General features: G+C 37.6%; 1 protein-coding gene across 3 annotated transcripts; it reads left to right on the top strand.

The window, feature by feature from the left end:
• Positions 1 to 38: 38 nt before the first annotated feature.
• LOC139973306 (coagulation factor X-like) lies at positions 39 to 24186 on the top strand. Of its 3 annotated transcripts, XR_011795183.1 has the most exons (7): positions 52 to 361; positions 15016 to 15117; positions 17107 to 17220; positions 19142 to 19255; positions 21658 to 21772; positions 22639 to 23126; positions 23664 to 24186. XR_011795183.1 is itself a non-coding variant. In XM_071979893.1 (6 exons), the coding sequence occupies exons 1-6, from the start codon at positions 280 to 282 to the stop codon at positions 22658 to 22660; spliced, it is 549 nt and encodes a 182-aa protein (XP_071835994.1). In that variant the 5' UTR covers positions 52 to 279; the 3' UTR covers positions 22661 to 24186. The 3 variants fall into 3 exon arrangements, 2 of the variants coding, with proteins under 2 accessions (XP_071835996.1, XP_071835994.1); XM_071979893.1 differs by having other exon boundaries at positions 22639 to 24186; XM_071979895.1 differs by lacking the exon at positions 17107 to 17220 and having other exon boundaries at positions 39 to 361; positions 22639 to 24186.
• The last annotated feature ends 1236 nt before the right edge of the window (positions 24187 to 25422 follow it).

Below are 25422 nucleotides of genomic sequence, written 5' to 3'. Positions count from 1 at the left end.
TTGATAAATTCGCCACTGCGATGTAATTGCATAATAGTATATTGAAAAATCTCGTAATAAATTACATGTATAGGCTGGAGAAGTGTGAGCAGTTGAATCTAAAATAGCGCCATCGAGAACACTAACAAGGTGATCACACGCAATCTGAGAAGTGAACGAACCTCACAGAAGAGCATCGATACTGTTCCATGCATGTCTACGATCCGCAGACGAAGTCGAACATTATTAGGCCTATATGATATCACCTCGTGGAAGTAAGAAGAGATTATCATTACCAGCATGGGTATCATTACTGGTCAAAATACCATAACCGGATGGCATTGTCTGTTTGTCGTTCTACTGTATACTATGGCGAGGACAAGTAAGTATATGTATATATCGTTATCGATGAATCTTTGGTTGAACATTACGTCATTTCTCGTCTTAGCCGCGAGAGAGAGGATTAGTATGGTACGGGCAACCTGAAATAATAGTATAATGGTTTGTGTCTAAATACACATTATTACATTGAATTATTTACAACAATGCAGACACTACAATACTTCCCTATGGATACATTTTGTTTTCGTTTGGCAATAACAAATTAGCGCAAAGCAATTTTAGCTACCGGAATATTTCGGACTTTAAACTTAATGTAGATAAATCATACATTTTAGCACAAATTTGGCCAGTTTTTACATTTACCTCCTTTATCACATTCCCTTTGGCATTGTGCATTAAATAAACACCCTGAAGGTATGTTGTTTGTGGTATCCTACTTGTGCACTGCTTGAATGTTTCGGCCATTCTTTTATTTTGGTATATACGTGAAGTGACCAAAATGCTGTTTTTTTCCTTCTTATTTGACCCCTGATCTTTGATCCTAAGTATTCGTTTGTCACTCATACACTACAGCCCATGCCCAGGCACATACTCGTCAAGTTTGAAGTCCCATCGGCCTTACGGTCAATTGGGTTCTTGGCGAAATTCCTTTTCGCACAAATTTGGCCGAGCTTGATTTAGACCTACTTTGGTTGCGTGACATTTGGAGTGTAATGAACAATGACAAACTACTCGTGTTTGGGATATTGGACTATATAATTATTTTAGTGAAATTGTTATGTTCAAAATGATTTTCATGGTTACTTCACCTTGGCCAAATTTGAAGTAAATCAGGACTTATAGTCAAGAAGTTGTATGCAAAACCTTGTTTATTCCGCACAACTTATCCAAATGATACATTTTAAAAGGGGCACTCCTCACGAAGGGAGCATTATTACACTTAACGGAGCGTCATGATGTAAAAAGAAACGTTTGGTCCAAAATACTTCCCAGGTTGCAGGAAATAAACAATAATAAGAGTATTGTATTCAGGGACGTAGCTAAGGCCTGATGATTTGGGGGGGGGGGGTGTAGTGGCTGAAATTCCGACTGGATTGGTTTTGGAGCCAGAAAATTCCGACTGCTGCCTTGTACCCCCCCCCCCTACCCCCCGCACTACTCGTCAACGATACGGTCAGCAACTGGGCAATCCAACATTTTTCTGTTTTTGATAAGATTTTATCTTGTTATCTAAACAATTTACTGAAAAATGTCACCTTATGGGGCAAAGTTTTTCTTATGTTGATGGCACTTTTAAGCTTCCGTAGATTAGCATTGAGTGTTTTAATTGTATACTATTAAATGTATCTACTGAACTTACTTGAAGCTAGCGAACAGGGTCAACCCACCCAATTGCAAAATTAATACATAAATTATCCAAATTGAAGCTGGCGAACGTTGTACAGTAGTTCTATAAGGCATTTTTTTAGAGTATTCAAAATCATACGAAGTTTTGTATGGTGGAGTATAAAGATCGCGAGATACAATTTCTCAATGTGACAAGGAATACGTGGTAAATATGACTTATTAAAGGTCAATTTTGACCATAAATTTTAGGTCACTCACAAATTACAAGAAAATAAGAGTGCGACAGTCGGAAAAATGACAGTGCGACAGTCGGAAATTCCGACTGTCGCACTCAAATTTTCCAACTATCGTCAGTTTTACCAAGATTGGGGGGGTGTGAGACACCCCCACACCCCCCCCCCCCTCTAGCGACATCCCTGATTGTATTACGTAGCAGACGAACTGTCATGGGAATGATTTAGAAGGGACGCTTAGCTCTCTTCTACCTGAAAAGAGGGCTTTAGTGGTATTTCCATTTAGTTAATTTTTCTGGCTACTCAAAGAGGGGGCGGGGGCGATTGCCCCCTTGGCTACGTCCCTTGTCTGTGGTAAACTACCTGTGTTTGAATTATTAATCTATATTGTTATAAAGTATACGTGTGGCGGTTACAGTGTTTACTTTTATGGTTACTTGACTTTTAACCCTCTAACCTTTCTCCTTAAGCCACCATTAGTCACGCAGTCGTAACAACCCGTTACACAGACACATACCATAACATTTGAGTCTGTAACTCTTAAGATAAAAGAGTAGTTTGAAAACACTTCTTCGCAAAAAAAAACAAGTTTGATCAATTTGATCTTTGACCTCCTTGGTCCGTGAATATTTGCGTTTTACATTTAAAACTGCAGTGTATACATAAATGGAATATTTAATACACTAATTGTGATTTTGGGGGTTTCGGATAGTTTGTCATTTTCGTACGCCCATATTGGCAGACTGACCTACTAAATTGCAAGTTAGCGTCACCTCAAGTGTATGGTGAGCTGTATTGTTAGAACCAACTTGTAATCCTCGGTATACTACGTGTGGGGAAGAGATAGTAAGCTATATCATAATAAACACATCAATCATAGTTATGAGTGCGTGGGTACGAATGGAATGCTGAGTGGGAAAGTCAATGTTATACCTTTTTTTTTGTTGACAATTTTACCTTACATGATGTGTTGTTTCAATGATCAAACCTGACACTATGGCATTATAACACAGGTCAGTCTACTGTACGTGGCTATACACACCTCCATCAAAAACAATAGGGGTATTGTACTCAATGTTATGAATCCACACGAATCCACAAGTATTAGATGTATCCACGATTTCCATCGTTACATATCATGTAAAAGGTTTTTCAGAGTTTGACCTCTGGTGACCTATAGGAAATTTGACCGCACAAGCAATATGATTATTGTACTCAATATGGCAAATCCATATAGCATGTATGAAAAGTATCCATTTTTTCTACCATGAGAAATCATGTTGTGAAGGTTTCAGGCCTCGACAAATATTTTTGAAAGTACTCGCTATTTGCCAAATTCCACTCGTCACTAGGCCTATGATTGTTGGCCAAGTCTCCAAAGTACAGATCTGCAACATATCAATACTTTCTATGAACAAAAGTTAGGCAGTGAGGCAGATGCATGGTGCTACGTAATTGCGCATTAGAAAGTCAATGTTTCTTAGCAGTACGAAATTAAAACTTTTTCTACCAAAAGTAAGTGTTAAACAAAGTAAAACATGTCGCAGAATCAAAAATAGGCAGCTAGGACTACTGTGGTGTCTCAAACAATTAAAATTACAACATCTGCAAAAATACTTATGAAGATAGCTTTGCTTCTGTTACATTAGGGCTCCTCTACTTTACTATACATATACTATAGTGCATATACTATACAGAAACTAGGTATGCGGGAGTCCTAAGCATATCTATACAGTACCTCACTGCTACTTTGAACCGCTGCTCAATTAGAGCGGCGACTTCGTACAATTTCCCAATTAATTATCTGTCTTTTAGCTGCAGATTGATGCGCGAAAAAATTATTACTCCATTTCACTGCCTAAATCAAAGCGATCTTTTACGCAATGATAATCTGAGGTTGTAAGAGCATCGCTCTTCCAAAATTCCTAGCAGTAACAACAGCAAACTTTTCTCAAAACTCCTTAAATTGTTCTATACTTTGCGAATTATATATATTATACTTTGCGACCCTGTCAATGATAGTTCACAATTTATTGCCAAAAAACACATTTTGACCCATAATTGACCTTTGGTGACCTTGGATCACATCACGGTTATTTTGGAAAACGTGCCCCTACATCATCAGCAACTTTTCTTAATACATCAGCCATGTCAGACTTCGTGACTAGAAGTTGTTGCAACATTTTTTAAACAAAAATGTTCCCCTTGATGATGTGCACTCTGTCCTAAATTTGTTATTTGCTCCAATGTACACACATAATGTAATTGCTAAAAAGGTATCAAAACCAACCTTTGGCCCCCCATACCTTGAGAACCTGGTGTCCGATTGAAGCGGGAGTGGGTTTCCTCTATATAGCACATATAGCTCTATCTTATATCAAACTATTGACAAACTCTTTTTCTTTGCCCCGGATCTCCGAAAATGAGCATATTTTCAAGATTTGACCTTTTGACCCCATAGTAGGATGTAGTTTGACACAGTGATTCAAAAAAGCAATATGACAAGTCTGTTAGACCCATCCTTACCACATGTAGGTTTATTGAAACCAAACCAAACCTTGACCTCTGATAACTTCGCACAGAAACGTCGCACAGGGTCAACCCATGGACAATATTGATCAGAAGGAACCTTTGAGGTTTGAATATGGGCTACTAAAATTCCCAATAAAAAAAAGAAACTAATACAGGTCACTGGAGGTCAACCTTAGGTAAAGGGTCACCCAGATGCGGGTCGACTATTGGATTACAATAGCGTAACTCCCAACCTTGATGGACATTTGGTTCTCAAGTTATTGCAAAAATACTATTTTTTGACCCCTAATTGACCATTGTTGACCTTGGATCATATAACCGTTATGTTTGGAGACGATCACTAACCCCATTCTCAACTAGTCCCAAAATATTAACCATGTCGCACCCTGTCAGTAGTAGTTTCATAATTTATTGCCAAAAAACACATTTTGACCCATAATTGACCTTTGGTGACCTTGGGTCACATCACGGTTATTTTGGAAAACGTGCCCCTACTTCATCCACAACTTTTCCTAATATATCAGCCATGTCAGACTTCATGACTGGAAGTTGTTGCAAAAATTAGCATAAGTTGGCAGTTTTTTGCACATAAGCAACCTTGAATGACCTTGGATGACCTGATGCTTTTCATCAAAAATGTTCCTCTTGATGATATACACTATGTACTAATGTTTTATGGCTACAATGTACACACACATGTTATTGCTAGAAAGGTGTCAAAACCAACCTGTGGCCCCTCATAACTTGAGAACTGGGTGTCCGATTGAAGCGGGAGTTGGTTTCCTCTATATAGCAAAAACACCCCTATCATATATCCAAATTGTGACTAACTTAATTTGTATTGCCCCGTATCTCCTAAAATGAGCTTATTTTTCAAGATTTGACCTTTGACCTTTTGACCTCGCGATCAGATGTAATTTAACACGCTGATTCCAAAAAGCTACATGAAAAGTATGTACGACCATCCAAACTGTACTTCTTAAAAAAAAATTGACCTCTGATAACTTCGCACACGAAGGTCGCAACCCATGGACAATTTTGATGTGAAAGTACCGTTGAGATCCGATTATGGCCACGAAAATTCAAATGACCAAAAAGCTAATACAGGTCATCGGAGGTCAACCTGAGTTCAAAGGTCTCCTAGATGCGGGTCCACTACTGGATTACATTAGTGTAACTCTTAATCTTGACGGACAGTTTGTTCTCAAGTTATTGCAAAAATATTCGTTTTTGACCCCTGATTGACCTTTGTTGACCTTGGATCACATGACCGTTATGTTTGGAAAGAATCCCTTACCCCATTCACAACTTCTCCCAAAATATCAAACATGTCGGACCCTGTCAATGAGAGTTATTGCTTGTTTTATTATTTTGGTTTTTGGCCTCTAACTGACCTTTGGTGACCTTCACAGGCACCAAAAACAATATGGTTTATCTACTTAATGTGGTTCTCATATACACCAAGTATAAGATTGGTCCAAGATTCCCTTCTTGAGATATCGTGTTTACAAGCGAGGCGTAACACACGCACACATACGCGTTTACGTCGCCTATTGGGGAAGCAAGTTGTATTAATGCAAAGTGGGGACTTCTGTTCTGAGCAAATTTTCAATGATGTTGTTCGCATTTAATGACGACTACAGACTGGCATCGCATTTCATCATATTGAGAAGGAAGAGAAGCTTTTTCTTGGTTTGAACCTGTACGTGCAAAGTGGGCATAACACAATTTTGTGTGTTTGACATGAGACTGGGGATATACATATATATCCCCAATGTAACTGCGAGGAACAATACGACATATCCCACGTTGCCTTTTTGTTTTACATGGGTGTTCACACTGCCATCGTGTAGTATTAACGTGGGGTATATGGGTTGGGGTATTATGAGTTGTTTTGAAACAAGATGATAATTGTCAACTAGCTAGATGATTAGAAAAAAATGGCAGAATATTTTCATTTGATTGGATGAGATTGTACAATTCCACAACACTAAAGTATCCGTTTACCAGTGTATGTCGCAAAGCATGGGAGTATTTCATTATAGCATCTGTAAATTACCAAAGAGATAAATCTAATATAAATGTTTGGTCATTAACAAATTGAACAAAATAGCTTAGTACTTTGGCTTTGCAAGAGATCATCAACATTACTTCACATATTATTGCTTCCACATTGAGTCAAGACATGCACAAGGACAAGATTATTTTCTGAGTTTGACCCACTCTATTTCACTTAAACCACAAAATGAGCATATAACAAAACAGCAACTTCAAAAAAACCAAAAGACCAATGTATGAAGTAATGTATAACAAAAGCAAAACCACTTGAAAGTGTGACATAAGTGACAAACAATTGTTTTTTGTTCAGTGGATCCATTGCTCAATATAATGAGCCTTAGGTTTATTCAACTACCAGTGAAATTCAGTGACTAACCATACATGGGAGTGGTCAGTGCGTTAAGTTTCAAAAGGTAATTAATCCCTCGGTAACAATGACTTCAAAATGATGGATACCCCATGTAAGCGTTTTTTTAGTGACCTATAGAGTGTCCAAAACTCACTTCTTAAAAGCTGTCAAATTCACTGATAATAACTTCTTTACAGGTTGCAGTCTGTAATGAATAGATCTGCATATGAACTCTTACTTTTGTAGAAAGCTTTTCTGTCCATTTCTTGCAATATAATATAGTTTGTTTCTGATTTAATCTTTCATATAAGTCCATCGTCGGTTTGGAAGATAGGGTTCCAGACTCATGCATTTCACTATTGATGACTCCCCAGGCAACTTTCATACTGCAAAGCATTGTCCTAGTGCCGACGGACTGCTGCTTGCTCATGGGTGGTCTATTTTTTTCTTCTGTTGACGTCGGGAATTGACTCTAAAAGTTTTGAAAGAGATGGTACAGACCAAGACACAGAAATATTTTAAAGCTGCACTTCTAGCGCACGGCTACTGTGACAATAATTCCTTTCATGTAATATATATGTAATATATAATATATGTAATATATAATAACTATAGTGCGCACACAAATAATTTTCATGTAAACAAAACTTTAATGTTCAACAATTACAATTACAATTTGCATGCCCATAGAGTGTAACTGTTTATGTTGTGCCTTGTTGTGAATGCTGTCATGGTAGTAACCAAAAAGTGAAGAACAATATAATAGTACCAGGCTGCTCGTCTATCTATAAACTGACAGTTAGTGGTGAACTTGCTACACTGCTGTTATCATAGCCTACATGTCCGTTCAAAGATAGGCCGAAATAATTGACGAAAAGTTATATTAGCTAACTACAGTTTTAGTTCAATTCAATTAAACGAAGCAATCACGATGAAACTAGAGGTGGGCATTGTCAAACCTTTGGATGTGAGAGGGAGGGTCGGACAGAACAAAATGAGAACTTTTATGGGCGTATGTGAGGGTAGTTCAAGCTGGCGCCAGGCGTGACAGTGCGAGAGGGGCCCGGAACGAGGGGCACGAGGGGCACGGGGGGTACGCGGGGCACAAGGGGCACAATGCCATACAGGCGTAGGGTCTCTCTAATGGGGGTCCAATGAGGTAAGCAGTTTTCATCGTTTATCAAGAAAGTATACACAGAGAATTAAGATGATCATGATTGTGGGCTAAATGATGACTGAACCATCTGGGAATCAGTGAATGGGCAATAACCTCTCTGTGACATAAACTCTTGGTCACAGAGTCTTTTACTTATAATTACTAAGGCACATAGGAGAGGGCTATAACTAACCACACTTGTATACACATGAGATGCAACAGGTTGTCATCTGTGGTTAAGCATGAATACTTCATGGAATTAAGACTAAGGGGGCTTCTTCGACTATGATGTGGGTGAGGGGTGAATAAACTCGGGAACACGAAGTAAGTAGTTACTATTAAGACAAAGAGGCATGCAAGCACATGTTAAAAATGATATGATGGGGATATAACTACATACTGCACAGCAGTATGCATCGCAATCATTCATACAGTTTCCTTTTACGCAAATCAATCCTTTCTACTGTAAACGATATCATTTAAAATGATGTGTGTTTTAAGTTGTTTAATAAACTGTTCCTACGTAAAGAGTTTCAACTTACCTTCCTGTACAAGATGACGCTTGCTACATTTCCTGATATGGATTGTCGGTTGTACTTCCTTGTCTTGTGATTATGATATAGTACGTTTGCAGATTTTGAAGGATACAAAATTAACCTTCGAAAGTCAATGTGGCAGCTGCGGAGTCATTGTTCGATATCCAACAGTAATACTAGTTGTCACAAGTCTGGTTTTCTCATGCAACTATATTATGCGAATCCTGTTGACTATTTGCCATCTTTCTGTGGGCTGGGCAGCGTTGGTGGGTGGGGGATGTTCAGATGTTTCAAAGCTTAGATTCTGTCATCTGTGAGAATATATTCTAAGATGTTTTGAAGCTGTGATTCTGTCATCTGTGGGGATAGGTTCTAAGATGTTTTGTAGCTGTGATTCTGTCATCCGTGGGAATATGTTCTAAGATGTTTTGTAGCTGAGATTCTGTCATCTGTGTGGATAGGTTCTAACATGTTTTGTAGCTGTGATTCTGTCATCTGTGGGGATCGGTTCTAAGATGTTTTGTAGCTGTGATTCTGTCATCTGCGGGGATAGGTTCTTAGATGTTTTTTTTTTAGCTGTGGGATAGGTTCTAAGATGTTTTGTAGCTGTGATTCTGTCATCTGTGGGATAGGTTCTAAGATATTTTGTAGCTGTGATTCTGCCATCTGCGGGGATAGGTTCTAAGATATTTAGTAGCTGTGATTTTGTCATCTGTGGGGATAAGTTCTAAGATGGTTTTTTTTTAGCTGTGATTCTGTCATCTGTGGGGATAGGTTCTAAGATGTTTTGTAGCTGTGATTCTGTCATCTGCGGGGATAGGTTCTTAGATGTTTTTTTTTAGCTGTGGGATAGGTTCTAAGATGTTTTGTAGCTGTGATTCTGTCATCTGTGGGATAGGTTCTAAGATGTTTTGTAGCTGTGATTCTGCCATCTGCGGGGATAGGTTCTAAGATATTTAGTAGCTGTGATTTTGTCATCTGTGGGGATAAGTTCTAAGATGTTTTGTAGCTGTGATTCTGTCATCTGTGGGATAGGTTCTAAGATGTTTTGTAGTTGTGATTCTGTCATCTGTGGGATAGGTTCTAAGATATTTTGTAGCTGTGATTCTGTCATCTGTGGGAATAGATTCTAAGATGTTTTGTAGCTGAGATTCTGTCATCTGTGGATATAGGTTCTAAGATGTTTTGAAGCTGTGATTCTGTCATCTGTGTGGATAGGTTCTAAGATTTTTTGTAGCTGAGATTCTGTCATCTGCGGGGATAGGTTCTTAGATGCTTTTTTTTAGCTGTGGGATAGGTTCTAAGATGTTTTGTAGCTGTGATTCTGTCATCTGTGGGAATAGTTTCTGAGATGTTTTGTAGCTGAGATTCTGTCATCTGTGGGAATATGTTCTAAGATGTTTTGTAGCTGAGATTCTGTCATCTGTGGGGATAGGTTCTAAGATGTCTGACACAGATACGGCTTGCCCACACATTTCATCTAATGAAAATCACTAAAGTCTCCCCTTTCATGAATTGTGAAATGTCATATATAGACAAACATTTTATTTCCTGAGATAAAATGTGATAACATATCACGCTAAATCTGACCGTCCGACCGGTGAAGATGGAAACCTTTCTTTAACTCACTCAATAACAATATAAATACTGAGTTAAGTTTTTCTTTAGTTCCAATTCTGATCGGTTATGAGTCATCATGGCTGATTTCATGGTTGGTCTCGGTTATATCCATGCATTTGTCATTTCCACTCGATTCTCATTGTTATTATTAAATAAAACTGGTAAAAGTGTGTACATGTTAATCAGTTAAAACTGATTTGTGTTATAATGTCCTAACCTGTGTGACATTTTATGACCAGTTGCTACTGAGGACTAACATATTACTTTAAATGTTAATAAGGATAATATAGATTTGGAATGAGCTAATGTATATGGTCACAACCTCTACAGAGATGACGTCTTCTCGTCAATTGAAAGTCAAATCGATAACCACGAATGGAACTCTGTGATATGGGGAGGTGATTTTAACTTTGCGTGGAACTTAGATTTTGATTAAAATAGGTGGATTGCCCCACACCAACTTTCGATCTCGCTCAAAAATGTTACATGTGATGCAGACACTAGATTTAATTGATATTTGGAGAGACCGTAACCCAAAAAGTAAACATTTAACGTGGCATTCTAACATCGACGATGACTCCATTCATTGCAGATTAGACATTGTTCTTATCTCTAGCCATCTCAGGAATTCCACTATTGATTCTGCAAGTCTTTCATTGTTGATTCAGACCATTCACTCGTAATCCTGTCCTTGCATTCAGGCAGTAACAGAGGAAAAGGAATGATGTTAAGAAGGTTTATAAAGACCTTAACACCCAGAATAAAAATGTTAACCCGTATAACTTTTATTGTTAATCTTAATTTAAATCACAAAAAAACTCTCTGAGGAAGAGAGTTCCAGTTGCGAAGGACCCCTTACTTTAGATGAATGCACACGTTCGTTGCATTCCATGCCCTTGAACAAATCACCTGGTTCAGACGGACTCCGAACGGAATTTTGTAAGTTGTTTTGGAATGAAATTGCAGTATTAGTAACTAATTCTTTCAACCATGCATTTCGTAAAGGCTACATTTCCGATGAACAAGGGAAAACATGTATTACTCATATACCGAAACCCTCAAAAGACCAGCGTTTTCTGAAGAAAAACTGGCGCCCTATTTCACAACTTAACGTACATTATAAAATAGTTGCAAAATGTTTAGCCAATCGATTCATTCAAGGTGGTTCTCCAAGACTTGATTAGTCCAGTACAAACTTGTTTTTTTAAAGGGAGATTTGTAGGTGAGAATATCCGTCTTATCTTAGGCCTCATTGATTACTGCGACAACCACTCTACCCCAGGTGCCCTCCTATTGTTAGATTATGAGAAAGCTCTTGACTGCCTTGATTGGGATTTTATGCTTCAAACGCGCTCTTTCTATAACTTCGGACCAATTTTTAGAAAGTGGATCCGAATTCTGTACAGCAACATTTCGTCCTGCGTTTCAAGCAACGGATTTTTGACGAATTATTTCAAGATTTCTTATGCAAGGGTTAGACCCCTATCTATTCATTACATGCACTTAAATCTTAAATGCCTTGGTTATTTCAATCGTCAAAATTGAAGGTAGATTGATCTCTAATTGTAATATCAAAATATCTAATTATGCAGACGACAAGGTCATTATAACGAATGGGTCTCAGAGTTCTATTAATTATGTAACAAGTGTCTTAAATCATTTCTTCAAATGATTCGGGGTTATCTGTAAATTTAGAAAAGTCCTATCTCTTTACTGTAGGTTCCTTGTTCCCCAACCCTTCTTTGCATTTCAATATTTTGCAATTTGTGGTGAGCAATGATGTTATTACTTCCTTATGCATTTCTTTTACTCTTCATGTGGATGTCATTTTCAAGTTAAATTATATACCAAAACTATCACGGATTAAAGCTACATGTGTTACAGATTTGGTCATCCAGAGACCTAACTTCCGGTCTGGATTATTATCAAAACGTTTATTATTTCCCCGCTAGTTTATTTACTCATCGTATTACCTGATCCCCCGAAACATTATTTCAAGGAGTTATATAATATTTTTTACAAATTTATTTGGTCAATTAAGCCTTATAAAATCAAAAGGTCAATATTGAACAAGACGAAAACCCTACATACACCGTATGCGAGAATAACGTTATATAAATATATAACCCGGTGTTTGTCCGCCCTCTATGGTCTAGGGTAGAAGCCCCTAACACAGAGAAAATAAATACAATTTATTTAAGGTTCTTTTACCAAACACGTACTGATTTAATACGACAAGGTTAAATCAAATATTGAGACAGGAGATGGGAGTTCCCCTGGTTGCATATTAGCTAACTTTCCAAAGTTATAATTAAAAAGGTGTACATATTTCCCAGTCCAAGAAATTAATCTCTTTTGAAAACCCAAGAGAAATATCTAACATTTAGTTAAAACAACTTCTGAGTACCTATTAATAACATGTCAATTAAAACAACTCGGCCTCAAGTCCACATTGACATTACAAACATGAGTTAAGACTATTACATCTAACGACTCATGGGCGCGGCCATATTAAATACAAGTACTTCACTAAATAAGGGCGCTATGCAAAAATATAAGTTTACTATGATGTAAGGTCCCCTGTTAAGGCTACAATACAATTGGCTCATGTTACGTACGTAAATTACGATCTTTGGGACCACTGAGATCATTAAGTATGGAGACATAAAATTATGATAAAGGTTGATTACAGGTTCTCGAAAAGCACTTATACTATAATTATTTACGAAATCTTAACTCAGCATTTTACAGAAATATTGGATTGAACAGCTACGACGTATGCTGAAAAGTTTAACCTAGTCTATACTACTCTGGCAGTAGCTTACCATTGTATTATAAACCGTGACTTTGAACTTGCTAGAGAGTAACAAAATCAAATCGATATTTTGAATTACAGAATTTTGCTTAAAAGATATGAAAAGAAGAGAAATTATATAATTACCTCATAGAGCTATTAAAGTAACAACTTCAACTGCTGAAAAAGCAGACAAAAACGTAGTTAAAAGATAAATGGAAATCTTGGAGGTGTTGTGTTAACTATAGTGAAAGTAACGTTGTGTCTCAGAACAATAGATTTCAAGGCTACCCCACGCCCTGAAGGGTCTTTCAATCTGAGCGGAAGGGTTTGACAAGTTCCGGTGGAATTAAATTCTAAGGCAGGCCAGCTATGCCAAACTGGCATGGCTCTACAAAAGTACTCGCTATTTGGCGACCGTGACTAAATATCTATACTCGCCAACTCTCACTTGCCAGTAGGCATATGATTGTTGTTAAAGGCTCCAAAGTACAGATCTGCAACATCAATACTTCAATGAACAAAGGTTAGCAGTTAGGCAGATACATGGTGCTACGTAATTGCGCATTGGAAACCATGTTTCTTTGCAGTATGAAATTTAGACTTATTCCACCAAAAGTAAATGTTGAACTAAGTAAAACATGTCGCATAACCATAAATAAGCAGCTAGGCCTACTGTAATGTCTTAAACAATTAAAAGTAAAACGTCTGTAAAAACACCTACGAAAATAACTTGGCTTCTGTTACATTATGGCTCCCATATTAATAGGTATATAATATATACAGTAGCTAGGTGTGCGCGAGTCCTAAGCCTATACAGTCAGTACCTTACTGCTACTTTGAACAGCTACTCGATTAGCGCGACTTCGTACATTTGCCCCGTAATTTATCTTGTCTTTTAGCTGCAGATTGATGCGCGATATAATATCGCTATTACTCCATTACACTGCCTAAATCAAAGCGATCTTTTACGCAATGAAAGTATGAGGTTGTAAGAGAATCTATCTTCCAAATATCCTATAGCAGCAACAACAGCAAACTTGTCTCAAAACTCCTTAAATTATATTGTTCTCAACTTTGCGACTTATGACTGATAACCAGTGGGAAAATGCCTTCAGATATAATTGAGGAAATGTTTTGCCATCTTAAGTGTATTGGTATTCTTACTGGTATTTTTCACGGTTCACGGTGTTAATGAACCCTATTCTACCCAACCGTTGCTGGCCTAGACAACATAAAATTGCTCACAGGACTAGCCAGGTTTGTTCAAGTTCTCACATAATCATAAACGTGACGAAAGTCGAACGTTACTTTTAAGACCTAGCTATGCTGAAACTGGTGGAAGAGACTACACACATTGAGATCAACAGCAACAGACAAAAGCTCGTGAACTCACTGCCAAACTAAGACCGTTTTACACAATTATTTTGCAATGAGATTGGTCGTAGTAAAAAATCTAACTAGTTTCATGGACGCTGCCTGGTCACAACGAAAATACATCCAACCTGAAATAAATTCAACGGAAAACGTTCAATAGAACCTCTGTACTACAAAGTACACCTTTCTGCAAGCAAAATAAGGCTTCCGAGAGGCACGTTGAAACCAATGCAATATGTTCGTATTTTCAGTTTTAGATTCTACGGATGCCCATAAGCTCATTTCCAATTGCCAATAGCCTCCTATTCATATGAGGCGTTACGTACATTTTTTTTTCTGATAGGCTGGTCTGTGGGAGATACGGTAGCTTATAAAACAAGGTTTCCACAATTTGGCGTCTGGGGCTCCAACTGACCTTTGACCTCAATAACTCTTTTACTGAACGTGTACCAATACATACTAAATATGAGATTCGTCCAACCTTCCCTTCTTATATAATCGTGTTAACAATGTTTTCCAATTTAACCTCTAGTGACCCCTTCATGGACTTGGACCTCCACCAAAAACAATAGGGATCTCGAACTCAATGTGGTACTCCTTCACACGAAATGCGAGATTAATGTATGTAATGTATTTAAAGGCAAGTAAGCACTGCGAATGTTTCCCTTTGCTATTATTATATCCAACTGCAGGTGGTGACACTAGGTATGCTTGTGATAATGAAACGTACTCAAGTGGTGGCATGTGTGAGGATGACTCCAATCTGACTTACGTTTGTTGTGATCCCGATACAGGTAAGTTGTACATTTTGCCTGTTAGGCGAGCTAACTAGCTTGTCGACGATGTCACCATTTACACTGAAGAATGTTAATTAATGTTTGGCTAAATGACTTCTGGAAACACACTGATTAATTTATTGTCAACCGAAATGAATATAATCAAAAGTCAAGGTGATTGAGGAGGCCGATAAATATTTCTTTAGTATTCAGTTGATTTGAAAAGAGCTAGTCAGAGACCTCCGGATTACAGAGCTTAATGTTCCAACAACTGAGCCATCTAACCTTAAGTTGTTGACGATTCATAGCCATGATTATGAATCCCATTCAATAGCAAGCATACATCGTTGTTCATTTAAGAGTTGTGTGTAATTCAAAGTTTTCTGTTGTCCATTCACTACGTTCAAAGCACATTTCGTTATACATCAAATCTCACACAAGACGTCAAATCACCGCCGCAAATTACCTATATATTTTTTAACAGACAGCTGGGTGATGTACATGGGGGCGGTAGTATGTCAGACAGCTGGGTGATGTACACAGTGGCGGTAGTATGTCAGACAGCTGGGTGGTGTGCATGGGGCGGTAGTATGTCAGACAGCTGGGTGATGTACACAGGGGCGGTAGTATGTCAGACAGCTGGGTGGTGTGCATGGGGCGGTAGTATGTCAGACAGCTGGGTGATGTACATGGGGGCGGTAGTATGTCAGACAGCTGGGTGGTGTGCATGGGCGGTAGTATGTCAGACAGTTGGGTGGTGTGCATGGGCGGTAGTATGTCAGACAGTTGGGTGGTGTACATGGGGGCCGTAGTATGTCAGACAGCTGGGTGGTGTGCATGGGCGGTAGTATGTCAGACAGTTGGGTGGTGTGCATGGGTGCCGTAGTATGTCAGACAGCTGGGTGATGTGCATGGGGCGGTAGTATGTCAGAAATCTTGGTTGTGTTCATTGGGCGGTCGTATGTCAGATGTCACTTGAAAGACCATCATAATGATGATTCCCAATTCCTTCAATATTACATTTTTTAGGAAAAGATTACATGATGATGATGATGGTGGTGGTGTTGATTATGGTGGTGTTGATTATGGTGGTGGTAGTGGTGATGATGGTGGTAGTGGAGATGATGATGGTGACGATGACGATGACGATGGCGATGGTTATAATAAGAATAATCTGAAGAAAACAATGATGGTACTACAGCTAAAATAACTTTCAAGTTCGTCTGCGTTTGTTTTCCTTTATGAAAATTGCGTTGCATGCTGATTATGATGCTCCATTTTTTTAGTCATTTTTTTTGTATCATTGCAGGCAGATATAGATCAATTTAAGTTTTAGTTTATTCCCTACCCCCTTCCCTTAGTCCTCTCGTTGTCTCTCTACTGTTTATCTCCTACTTCTCCTCTTCCCCTGTTGGTTTCTTTCTTTCTAGCTAGCTTGTCAAATAGATATTTTGATCCTTCCTCCCTCTCTTCCTGCAGCATTTGATATATATTATAATAGATAGGAAACTTCCCGGTGTATAGAATATGTTGTGTCATGTTACGTGAATTACGTTCCTTCCGCCGGATCTTTCTACTGTGAGAAATTGCCGAAGTTCTCCCCCCCCCCTCCCCCTTTCTCTCTCTCTCTCTTACCCCTCTATAAATAACACTCAACAGAACAGTAGTGGGGGAACAACACCAAATTCAGTTGGATGTAATCTAAAGACGATGAAAATGCATTGATTTTTAACTATGAGAAATGGTGAGAATAAATAACAATTGTTAATAAACAAAATTAAAGAAGAAGAAAATTTAAGTCTCGCTGCTCGAATGTGAATCGTCGCCTTGTTGCAACAATTCCACATGTTCTAAGCATAACGGTTTTGAAAGACTATTGTGTGAGACTGGTGAGTGAACTTTACTTCCTTAATTTCTTTTTTCGGTTATTAATGTCAAAGCAGAACATATACATTTGAAGTCATTCGTTTCGAAAATTCTATCAAAATATGTTTATTCTCTCTGCAGAAATCAACGAATGTGAATCGTTGCCTTGTGCTAACAATGCCACGTGTAATGACACAATCAACGGTTTCACGTGCACATGTATGGATGGTTTTGAAGGACAATTGTGTCAGTTTCGTGAGTAAAATTGAATTACTATTAACATGTTAGTTCGTTGAAACTAACTCTATAGACAGTATTGGACAGTAACGGAGAGAGTTGAAGATCAGAATATATTTTGGCTCTTGTTCGCTCTCTGCTTCTTTGTTCATACTTTAATCATACCCTTACCTTACACAGAAGGATATCACAATATGTGCGATAGTAGGAATCATACCATCGTCACACATGGTGACTTCACAATATTGTCTCGGATAGACCATCTGATAGACTAGGGGGCGTAAGATATGGTTGAGGTATATATTAGACATACAGATCTTTCATTACCAACAGCTCAGTAGTATGCCCCTATAAGTGAGGGCGTGATCGCCTCATTAGCCCTAGTTTGAGAACCGTAGAACATAATATTGTCGTCCTTTTCTAATCTGTTTCTGTTTGTCTCCATCCTCCCGGAGGTAGTGGTCCACGATCTGACTCCATTCCTCGCGCCGCTGATTTCATTTTTTATATACTGAGATGAACGTTGGATTATGTTTTATGTCGATGTTGACATGTCGATACGTTTTGTCCGACAATTATTAAACATATTGCGTGTATAAGAGAATATATATCTTCAAATCTGAATTGATGGTTTTATAATTTCCATGTATATAAATTGGAACGTACATGTTGTCAGACAGTTGGGTGGTGTGCATGGGCGGTAGTATGTCAGACAGTTGGGTGGTGTACATGGGGGCCGTAGTATGTCAGACAGCTGGGTGGTGTGCATGGGCGGTAGTATGTCAGACAGTTGGGTGGTGTGCATGGGTGCCGTAGTATGTCAGACAGCTGGGTGATGTGCATGGGGCGGTAGTATGTCAGAAATCTTGGTTGTGTTCATTGGGCGGTCGTATGTCAGATGTCACTTGAAAGACCATCATAATGATGATTCCCAATTCCTTCAATATTACATTTTTTAGGAAAAGATTACATGATGATGATGATGGTGGTGGTGTTGATTATGGTGGTGTTGATTATGGTGGTGGTAGTGGTGATGATGGTGGTAGTGGAGATGATGATGGTGACGATGACGATGACGATGGCGATGGTTATAATAAGAATAATCTGAAGAAAACAATGATGGTACTACAGCTAAAATAACTTTCAAGTTCGTCTGCGTTTGTTTTCCTTTATGAAAATTGCGTTGCATACTGATTATGATGCTCCATTTTTTTAGTCATTTTTTTTTGTATCATTGCAGGCAGATATAGATCAATTTAAGTTTTAGTTTATTCCCTACCCCCTTCCCTTAGTCCTCTCGTTGTCTCTCTACTGTTTATCTCCTACTTCTCCTCTTCCCCTGTTGGTTTCTTTCTTTCTAGCTAGCTTGTCAAATAGATATTTTGATCCTTCCTCCCTCTTTTCCTGCAGCATTTGATAGATATTATAATAGATAGGAAACTTCCCGGTGTATAGATTATGTTGTGTCATGTTACGTGAATTACGTTCCTTCCGCCGGATCTTTCTACTGTGAGAAATTGCCGAAGTTCTCCCCCCCCCCCTCCCCCTTTCTCTCTCTCTCTCTTACCCCTCTATAAATAACACTCAACAGAACAGTAGTGGGGGAACAACACCAAATTCAGTTGGATGTAATCTAAAGACGATGAAAATGCATTGATTTTTAACTATGAGAAATGGTGAGAATAAATAACAATTGTAAATAAACAAAATTAAAGAAGAAGAAAATTTAAGTCTCGCTGCTCGAATGTGAATCGTCGCCTTGTTGCAACAATTCCACATGTTCTAAGCATAACGGTTTTGAAAGACTATTGTGTGAGACTGGTGAGTGAACTTTACTTCCTTAATTTCTTTTTTCGGTTATTAATGTCAAAGCAGAACATATACATTTGAAGTCATTCGTTTCGAAAATTCTATCAAAATATGTTTATTCTCTCTGCAGAAATCAACGAATGTGAATCGTTGCCTTGTGCTAACAATGCCACGTGTAATGACGCAATCAACGGTTTCACGTGCACATGTATGGATGGTTTTGAAGGACAATTGTGTCAGTTTCGTGAGTAAAATTGAATTACTATTAACATGTTAGTTCGTTGAAACTAACTCTATAGACAGTATTGGACAGTAACGGAGAGAGTTGAAGATCAGAATATATTTTGTCTCTTGTTCGCTCTCTGCTTCTTTGTTCATACTTTAATCATACCCTTACCTTACACAGAAGGATATCACAATATGTGCGATAGTAGGAATCATACCATCGTCACACATGGTGACTTCACAATATTGTCTCGGATAGACCATCTGATAGACTGGGGGGCGTAAGATATGGTTGAGGTATATATTAGACATACAGATCTTTCATTACCAACAGCTCAGTAGTATGCCCCTATAAGTGAGGGCGTGATCGCCTCATTAGCCCTAGTTTGAGAACCGTAGAACATAATATTGTCGTCTTTTTCTAATCTGTTTCTGTTTGTCTCCATCCTCCCGGAGGTAGTGGTCCACGATCTGACTCCATTCCTCGCGCCGCTGATTTCATTTTTTATATACTGAGATGAACGTTGGATTATGTTTTATGCCGATGTTGACATGTCGATCTTCAAATCTGAATTGATGGTTTTATAATTTCCATGTATATAAATTGGAACGTACATGTTTTTCTTCTTATATTTTATGTAGTTGCAGCGTGCAATGTTTGTGTTTCTACATTATACACTAATTATATGGTTAGGCAGGACAGGGGAGGGGACGGGTGTAAATGTAAGGGATTGGTGGTTCTTTGGGGGAGAGGAATGTTTTCTGTATTTATTTCCCCTCTTATACTTTCTGTAATCTTCCGGTTATGGTACAATGCTACAAGCCCAAAAGGGTTTCTTTATACTCCTCATTTCGTACTGAAGATAAACGTCATGTTTCTAATGTTATTTATACTCTTGTCCTTTTGTCTAGGTAAAATCATGAAAAGAAAAGAAAATCATGAAAATCATGAAAAGTCAACCAAACGAACAGGAATATCGCGCGGCTAGGCTATATGTTGAAATGTAGCACACTAATATGATCAAAAACTAAAGAATTCATGTTTTAATTTGTTTTAATTAAGCCCAAAAGGGTTTCTTTATACTCCTCATTAGGCCTACGTACTGAAGTTAAACTTCGTGTTTTTAACGTCATTTACTCTTGTCCATTTGTTCACGTATAATCATGAAAAGTTAGTAAACCAAACAAAAACGAAAATAGTGCGGCTACATGTTGAAAGGTAGCCCGCTAATATGATAATAAACTGAAGAATTATTATTTATTTTTATTATTTTTATTTATTTAAGTCTTGGGGATTGTTTACGGTATGCCATCAAATTATGACACGCTCATATGTAACTCGTAGTAGTAATAGCATACGCATACAGCTCATATGTAACTCGTAGTAGTATAGCATACGCCTACTACTCATGTGTAACTCGTAGTAGTTACAGCATACGTCTACTACTCATATGTACCTCGTAGTAGTTATAGCTATGCACTTACTACTCATATGTAACTCGTAGTAGTGATATCATACACATACAACTCATATGTAACTCGTAGTAGTATAGCATATGCCTACTACTCATATGTAACTCCTAGTAGTTATAGATATACGCATACTTCTCATATGTAACTCGTAGTAGTTATAGCATACGCATACTACTCATATGGAACTCGTAGTAGTTATAGCATACGCCTATACTACTCATATGTAACTCGTAGTAGTTATAGCTATACGCATGCTACTCATATGTAACTCGTATTAGTTACAGCATACGTCTACTACTCATATGTAAATCCTAGTAGTTATAGCTATACGCATACTACCCATATGTAATTCGTAGTAGTTATAGCATACGCATACTACCGGGTACTCCTTTGTAGCTCGTAGAAGTTATAGCATACGTCTACTACCCATATGTAACTCGTAGTAGTTATAGCTATACGCATACTACTCATATGTAACCCGTATTAGTTACAGCATACGTCTACTACTCATATGTACCTCGTAGTAGTTATAGTTATAAGCATATACTACTCATATGTAACTCGTAGTAGTTATAGCATACGTATACTATTCATATGTAACTGGTAGTAGTTATAGTTATAAGCACACTTCTCATATGTAACTCGTAGTAGTTATATGCATATATCATGCGGATATATATGCCGAAAATTTGCGTAACACTGCTTCTTAGGGGTCGGTGGAATGAATTTTACACACAAAAATAATCGGATATATCATGATGGCAAATACCTGTCTATTGTTCAACCAATATATCCTTTTTTACAACGAATTTTCATCTATAAACATAATTGCCAAATTACTTTGATAATATATATTTACTTGAGACCTTAATAGTTGAATCGGGAATTGTCGTGAATTTGTTTGCTGTATATGTCTACACTTACAGAGTCATATTTTATTTTGCTTAGATGAGAGGCGGGCGACGTTCTTTGAAGTTTTCATTCCACATGTTCTTTGGTTGACTGCCCTGATTATATCAAATCTAATCACCGCTGGTGTCATATGGGCTATCTGGGCAAGAAGGTATACATAGATTGTTTCCATCTAACAAATTTGTGTGAAATATTAACAAGTAGCTCGAACTGGAAAATACCGGGCTCATCAAATGATGCGTTAAATTGCTATAAAACAACTATATTAATACAAGAAATGTTCACTGACGGCGGCCAATCAAGCAATTCGAGCTAAATATTCAGTGTAAGCTCACGGCGTATATACCAAATACTGCAAATGATCAATTGCTACGGGGTTTATTATTGTTGGGGGGGGGTGATATGGGGAAGGGAGGGGAGGTGGAGAAGGATTGAAGTTGGCAGTGGGAATGAAGTTGGCAGTGGTCGACAGAAATGAAATAACCGGATGATTTAAAATAAAGTTATATTCTGGCTTTCGTCAGAGATTACGTAACAATGAATCCATGTGGGATTTTCCCCTCCGATATAGGTCGGTTTATTACCTTCCAGTAATACATTGTTCAAGTTCAAAAAAGTGTACATAGGAGATAAAAATTTCAGCCGTTATTTTATGTGTATGTTCAATTTACTAGAAAAAAAGTCGAAATGTCCACTTATCTACTGAATGTTATGTTAAGACTAGTTATCTCTTAGAGTTATATTCCTGTTATTGAAGTTGATTTATGTAGAGAAAAGAAAATGATGGAGAATTTCTGCAACTTGTTTGTCTTCATAATTGCATTTTGATTGGCAAGTATATTAATTTTAAATTAATGATGTGTTGTGAACGCTTCTGTCCACGGTAAAATACAATTGGAAGAAAAATATTGCTTTTGAATATGAAAACAAAATGTATTTATACCTTAATTTTCATTTATCAATCCATCCAGTTTATTATTGTCAAATTACTTCAAACTTATTTTAATCTCTCTTCAGAAATGCTAATAGGCCTACATGAAGACGAGTCTATGCAAGGTTAGAGATTATCGTGAATTTGCTGTTTCTGCATGCTTGAATTACATTGCGCCAGGATTGACATCTCTTCCCTTTCAACCGAGGATTTCGTAAAAGTTAAGCTCTTATTCGTGTCTTTTATAATAGCTCTTCCATGTTGCCACGGTCGAAGAGAAAATATTTGTTAAGCTAAGTCCTGACAAACTTCTTAAGTTGGTCTGTCATCCTCCACATTGGTTAATATGTCAAAATATCCATCGATGGACAAATTGTATACTCCTAGCAGGATCTTCTTCAGAGGCTGAATGCCCTTCAGCCTCTGAAGCAGATCCTGCTAGGATCGAAACGTCAGGCCCTCTAACTTGTACACATTCTCTAACACAACAGGCTCTTTAGTGGATAAGCAGTTTGCTAACAGTTTTGTTTTATAATGTATGCGGTATATAACATCAGAGTTGTTATACTTAAAAGTCAATTTATAATACTTGTAGAAGACATTTTATTTCATTTAAATTACCTGAATTAGGCCTGCTATGAAATATGTACCGATAATTCACAATGAGAACTTTTGAACAGCCACCATATATAGCAGAATATGATAACATTCCAAATTAAAAGAAGAAAATGACATTGTAAACTTGTATGTTATGCCGTTTATCCCTGGATACCCCGGAGTTCTTATTTCATAAAAAAAAAAATCCTTGCTTAGGTATTCCGTGGCCGTCATGCTTTTCGTAGAGCTAAAATAGGACATTAGAGTCGCCCACAAATATAGCTTTATTAAATTGTTTATTAAAATGTAAACTTGAGGATTCTATTGATTCATTTTCGTATGACCAAAATGCTTTGAAAGTAGAAATTTAAAAATTATGTTTATGCTAAAATCAATATTTGTGAAATATATATGCTTTTATGTATATATCCTCGTTTTCTGCTTCCTGTTTAAGTGTTTGCAGTGTACCATATATGTGTATGCATGTGTAATACGACACTATATGCCATTAAAGTCAATTTATAATACTTGTAGAAGACATTTTATTTCATTTAAATTACCTGAAGTAGGCCTACTATGAAATATATACCGATAATTCATAATGAGAACTTTTGAACAGCCGCCATATATAACAGAATATGATAACATTCCAAATTAAAGAAGAAAATTACGTTGTAAATTTGTATGTTAAGCAGTATATCCCTGGATTCCCCTGCATAAAAAAATCCATGCTTAGGTATTCCGTGGCTGTCATGCCACGGAATAGGACATTAGAGTTGCCCACAAATATAGCTTAATTAAATTGTTATTAAAATGTAAACTTGACGATTCTATTGATTCGTTTTCGTATGATCAAAATGCTTTAAAAGTGGAAATTTAAAAATTATCTTTTTGCTAAAATCAATGTTTGTGAAATTTATATGCTTTCATGTATATATCCTCGTTTTCTGCTTCCTGTTTAAGTGTTTGAAGTGTACCAATTGTGTGTATGCATGTGTAATACGACATTATATGCCAATTGAAAAACAAAACAAAAACAGTATCAAACGTGTCATCATTGTCTTATACAGCTAAGTTTACGCTCATGGTGAAACATTTTTTCCAAGGACTCGCGAAGGTATTTTTGTATGCTGCCACCTTTTACGTCGTTGACATTTGTCCGCCAATATTTGGGGATATTTGTTATTTTAATTTTCTTTCAAAGAATAGTTTTATCATCATCTTACCAAAAAAAGGAAGATAAAAGATATGACTTCATGTCTTGTACGTTATTATATTTTCACAAATAAATTTTAACCATTATGTGTTAGGCCTCAATACCGCATCATGCAAATATGCCCTACACAATAATGAAGTGTAGGCAAACCATGTAGTTGCTGATCTCATCCCAAAGTATGTTCAAAGAGAAGTGAAGTTCAAAAGTTTTTAAAGTGTGATAAGCAATACATAAGTATATAGTAACGTTAGTCATAGTAAATATATGAAATACGAAAATCGTTACATTTTAAAATTACAACTATATAATAAAGGATTACGTCTGTCAGTGCGTTGCCAAGGGGTGGCCATAGGGGGGGGGGCACGTTCCCTCCCAAACAAAAATCATGCCCCTGGTGCCCCAAGATGCGATTTGTAGTGTTAAAAGAATTACTTACCTTTTTTTACAAAGGACGAAACGTATTACGTTCTTCCACACCCTCAGAACCCCTCACCCAGGGACGACATTCACAAATAAACATTGTGCCCCGTAATTAAGCGCTGTGCCCTAGATGCCCCGCCCACCCACCCCGATCGCAATGTCTGGCGACGCCACTGACTTCTGTTGCAAAAAAAAAACCAACCGCACAAACATACGTTCATATAGTTTCTAGAAATAATTAAACGGAATTAAAAAACAACAACCGTATGATGTCCAGAGTATTAATCGTTTGCGGACTTTTGTTGCTGGGATTCTGTAGTCCATCATTATGATTACAATACTATATTTACACTCAGGGACGTAGCTAAGGCCTGATGATTGGGGGGGGGGGGGGGGGGGGGTGTAGTAGCTGAAATTCCAACTGGATGGGTTTTGGAGCCAGAAAATTCCGATTGCTGCCTTGTACCCCCCCCCCCCCCCCGCACTACTCGTCAACGATACGGTCAGTGTCAGTCAGACACCCTATCTTTCGCGACTGCACTTTTGTTCCGAACTTTTTTTTCGGTACATTTGTACCACTGGCCTTCACTTCACAAACTTATTAATCACTCTGGTTAAGCGAGAAACAAATGAGTAT

This window comes from Apostichopus japonicus, chromosome 9, assembly GCF_037975245.1.
Source record: "Apostichopus japonicus isolate 1M-3 chromosome 9, ASM3797524v1, whole genome shotgun sequence".
Lineage (NCBI taxonomy): Eukaryota > Metazoa > Echinodermata > Holothuroidea > Aspidochirotida > Stichopodidae > Apostichopus > Apostichopus japonicus.
Note: the sequence above shows the minus strand (reverse complement) of the source record. Positions and strands in the feature narration are given on the sequence as shown.

Coding starts and splice junctions, on each gene's coding strand:
- LOC139973306 (XM_071979893.1), top strand. CDS start 280: ATGGGTATCATTACTGGTCAAAATACCATAACCGGATGGCATTGTCTG. Junction 362..15,015: donor GTATACTATGGCGAGGACAA/GTAAGTATATGT, acceptor ATCCAACTGCAG/GTGGTGACACTAGGTATGCT. Junction 15,118..17,106: donor TTGTTGTGATCCCGATACAG/GTAAGTTGTACA, acceptor TTCTCTCTGCAG/AAATCAACGAATGTGAATCG.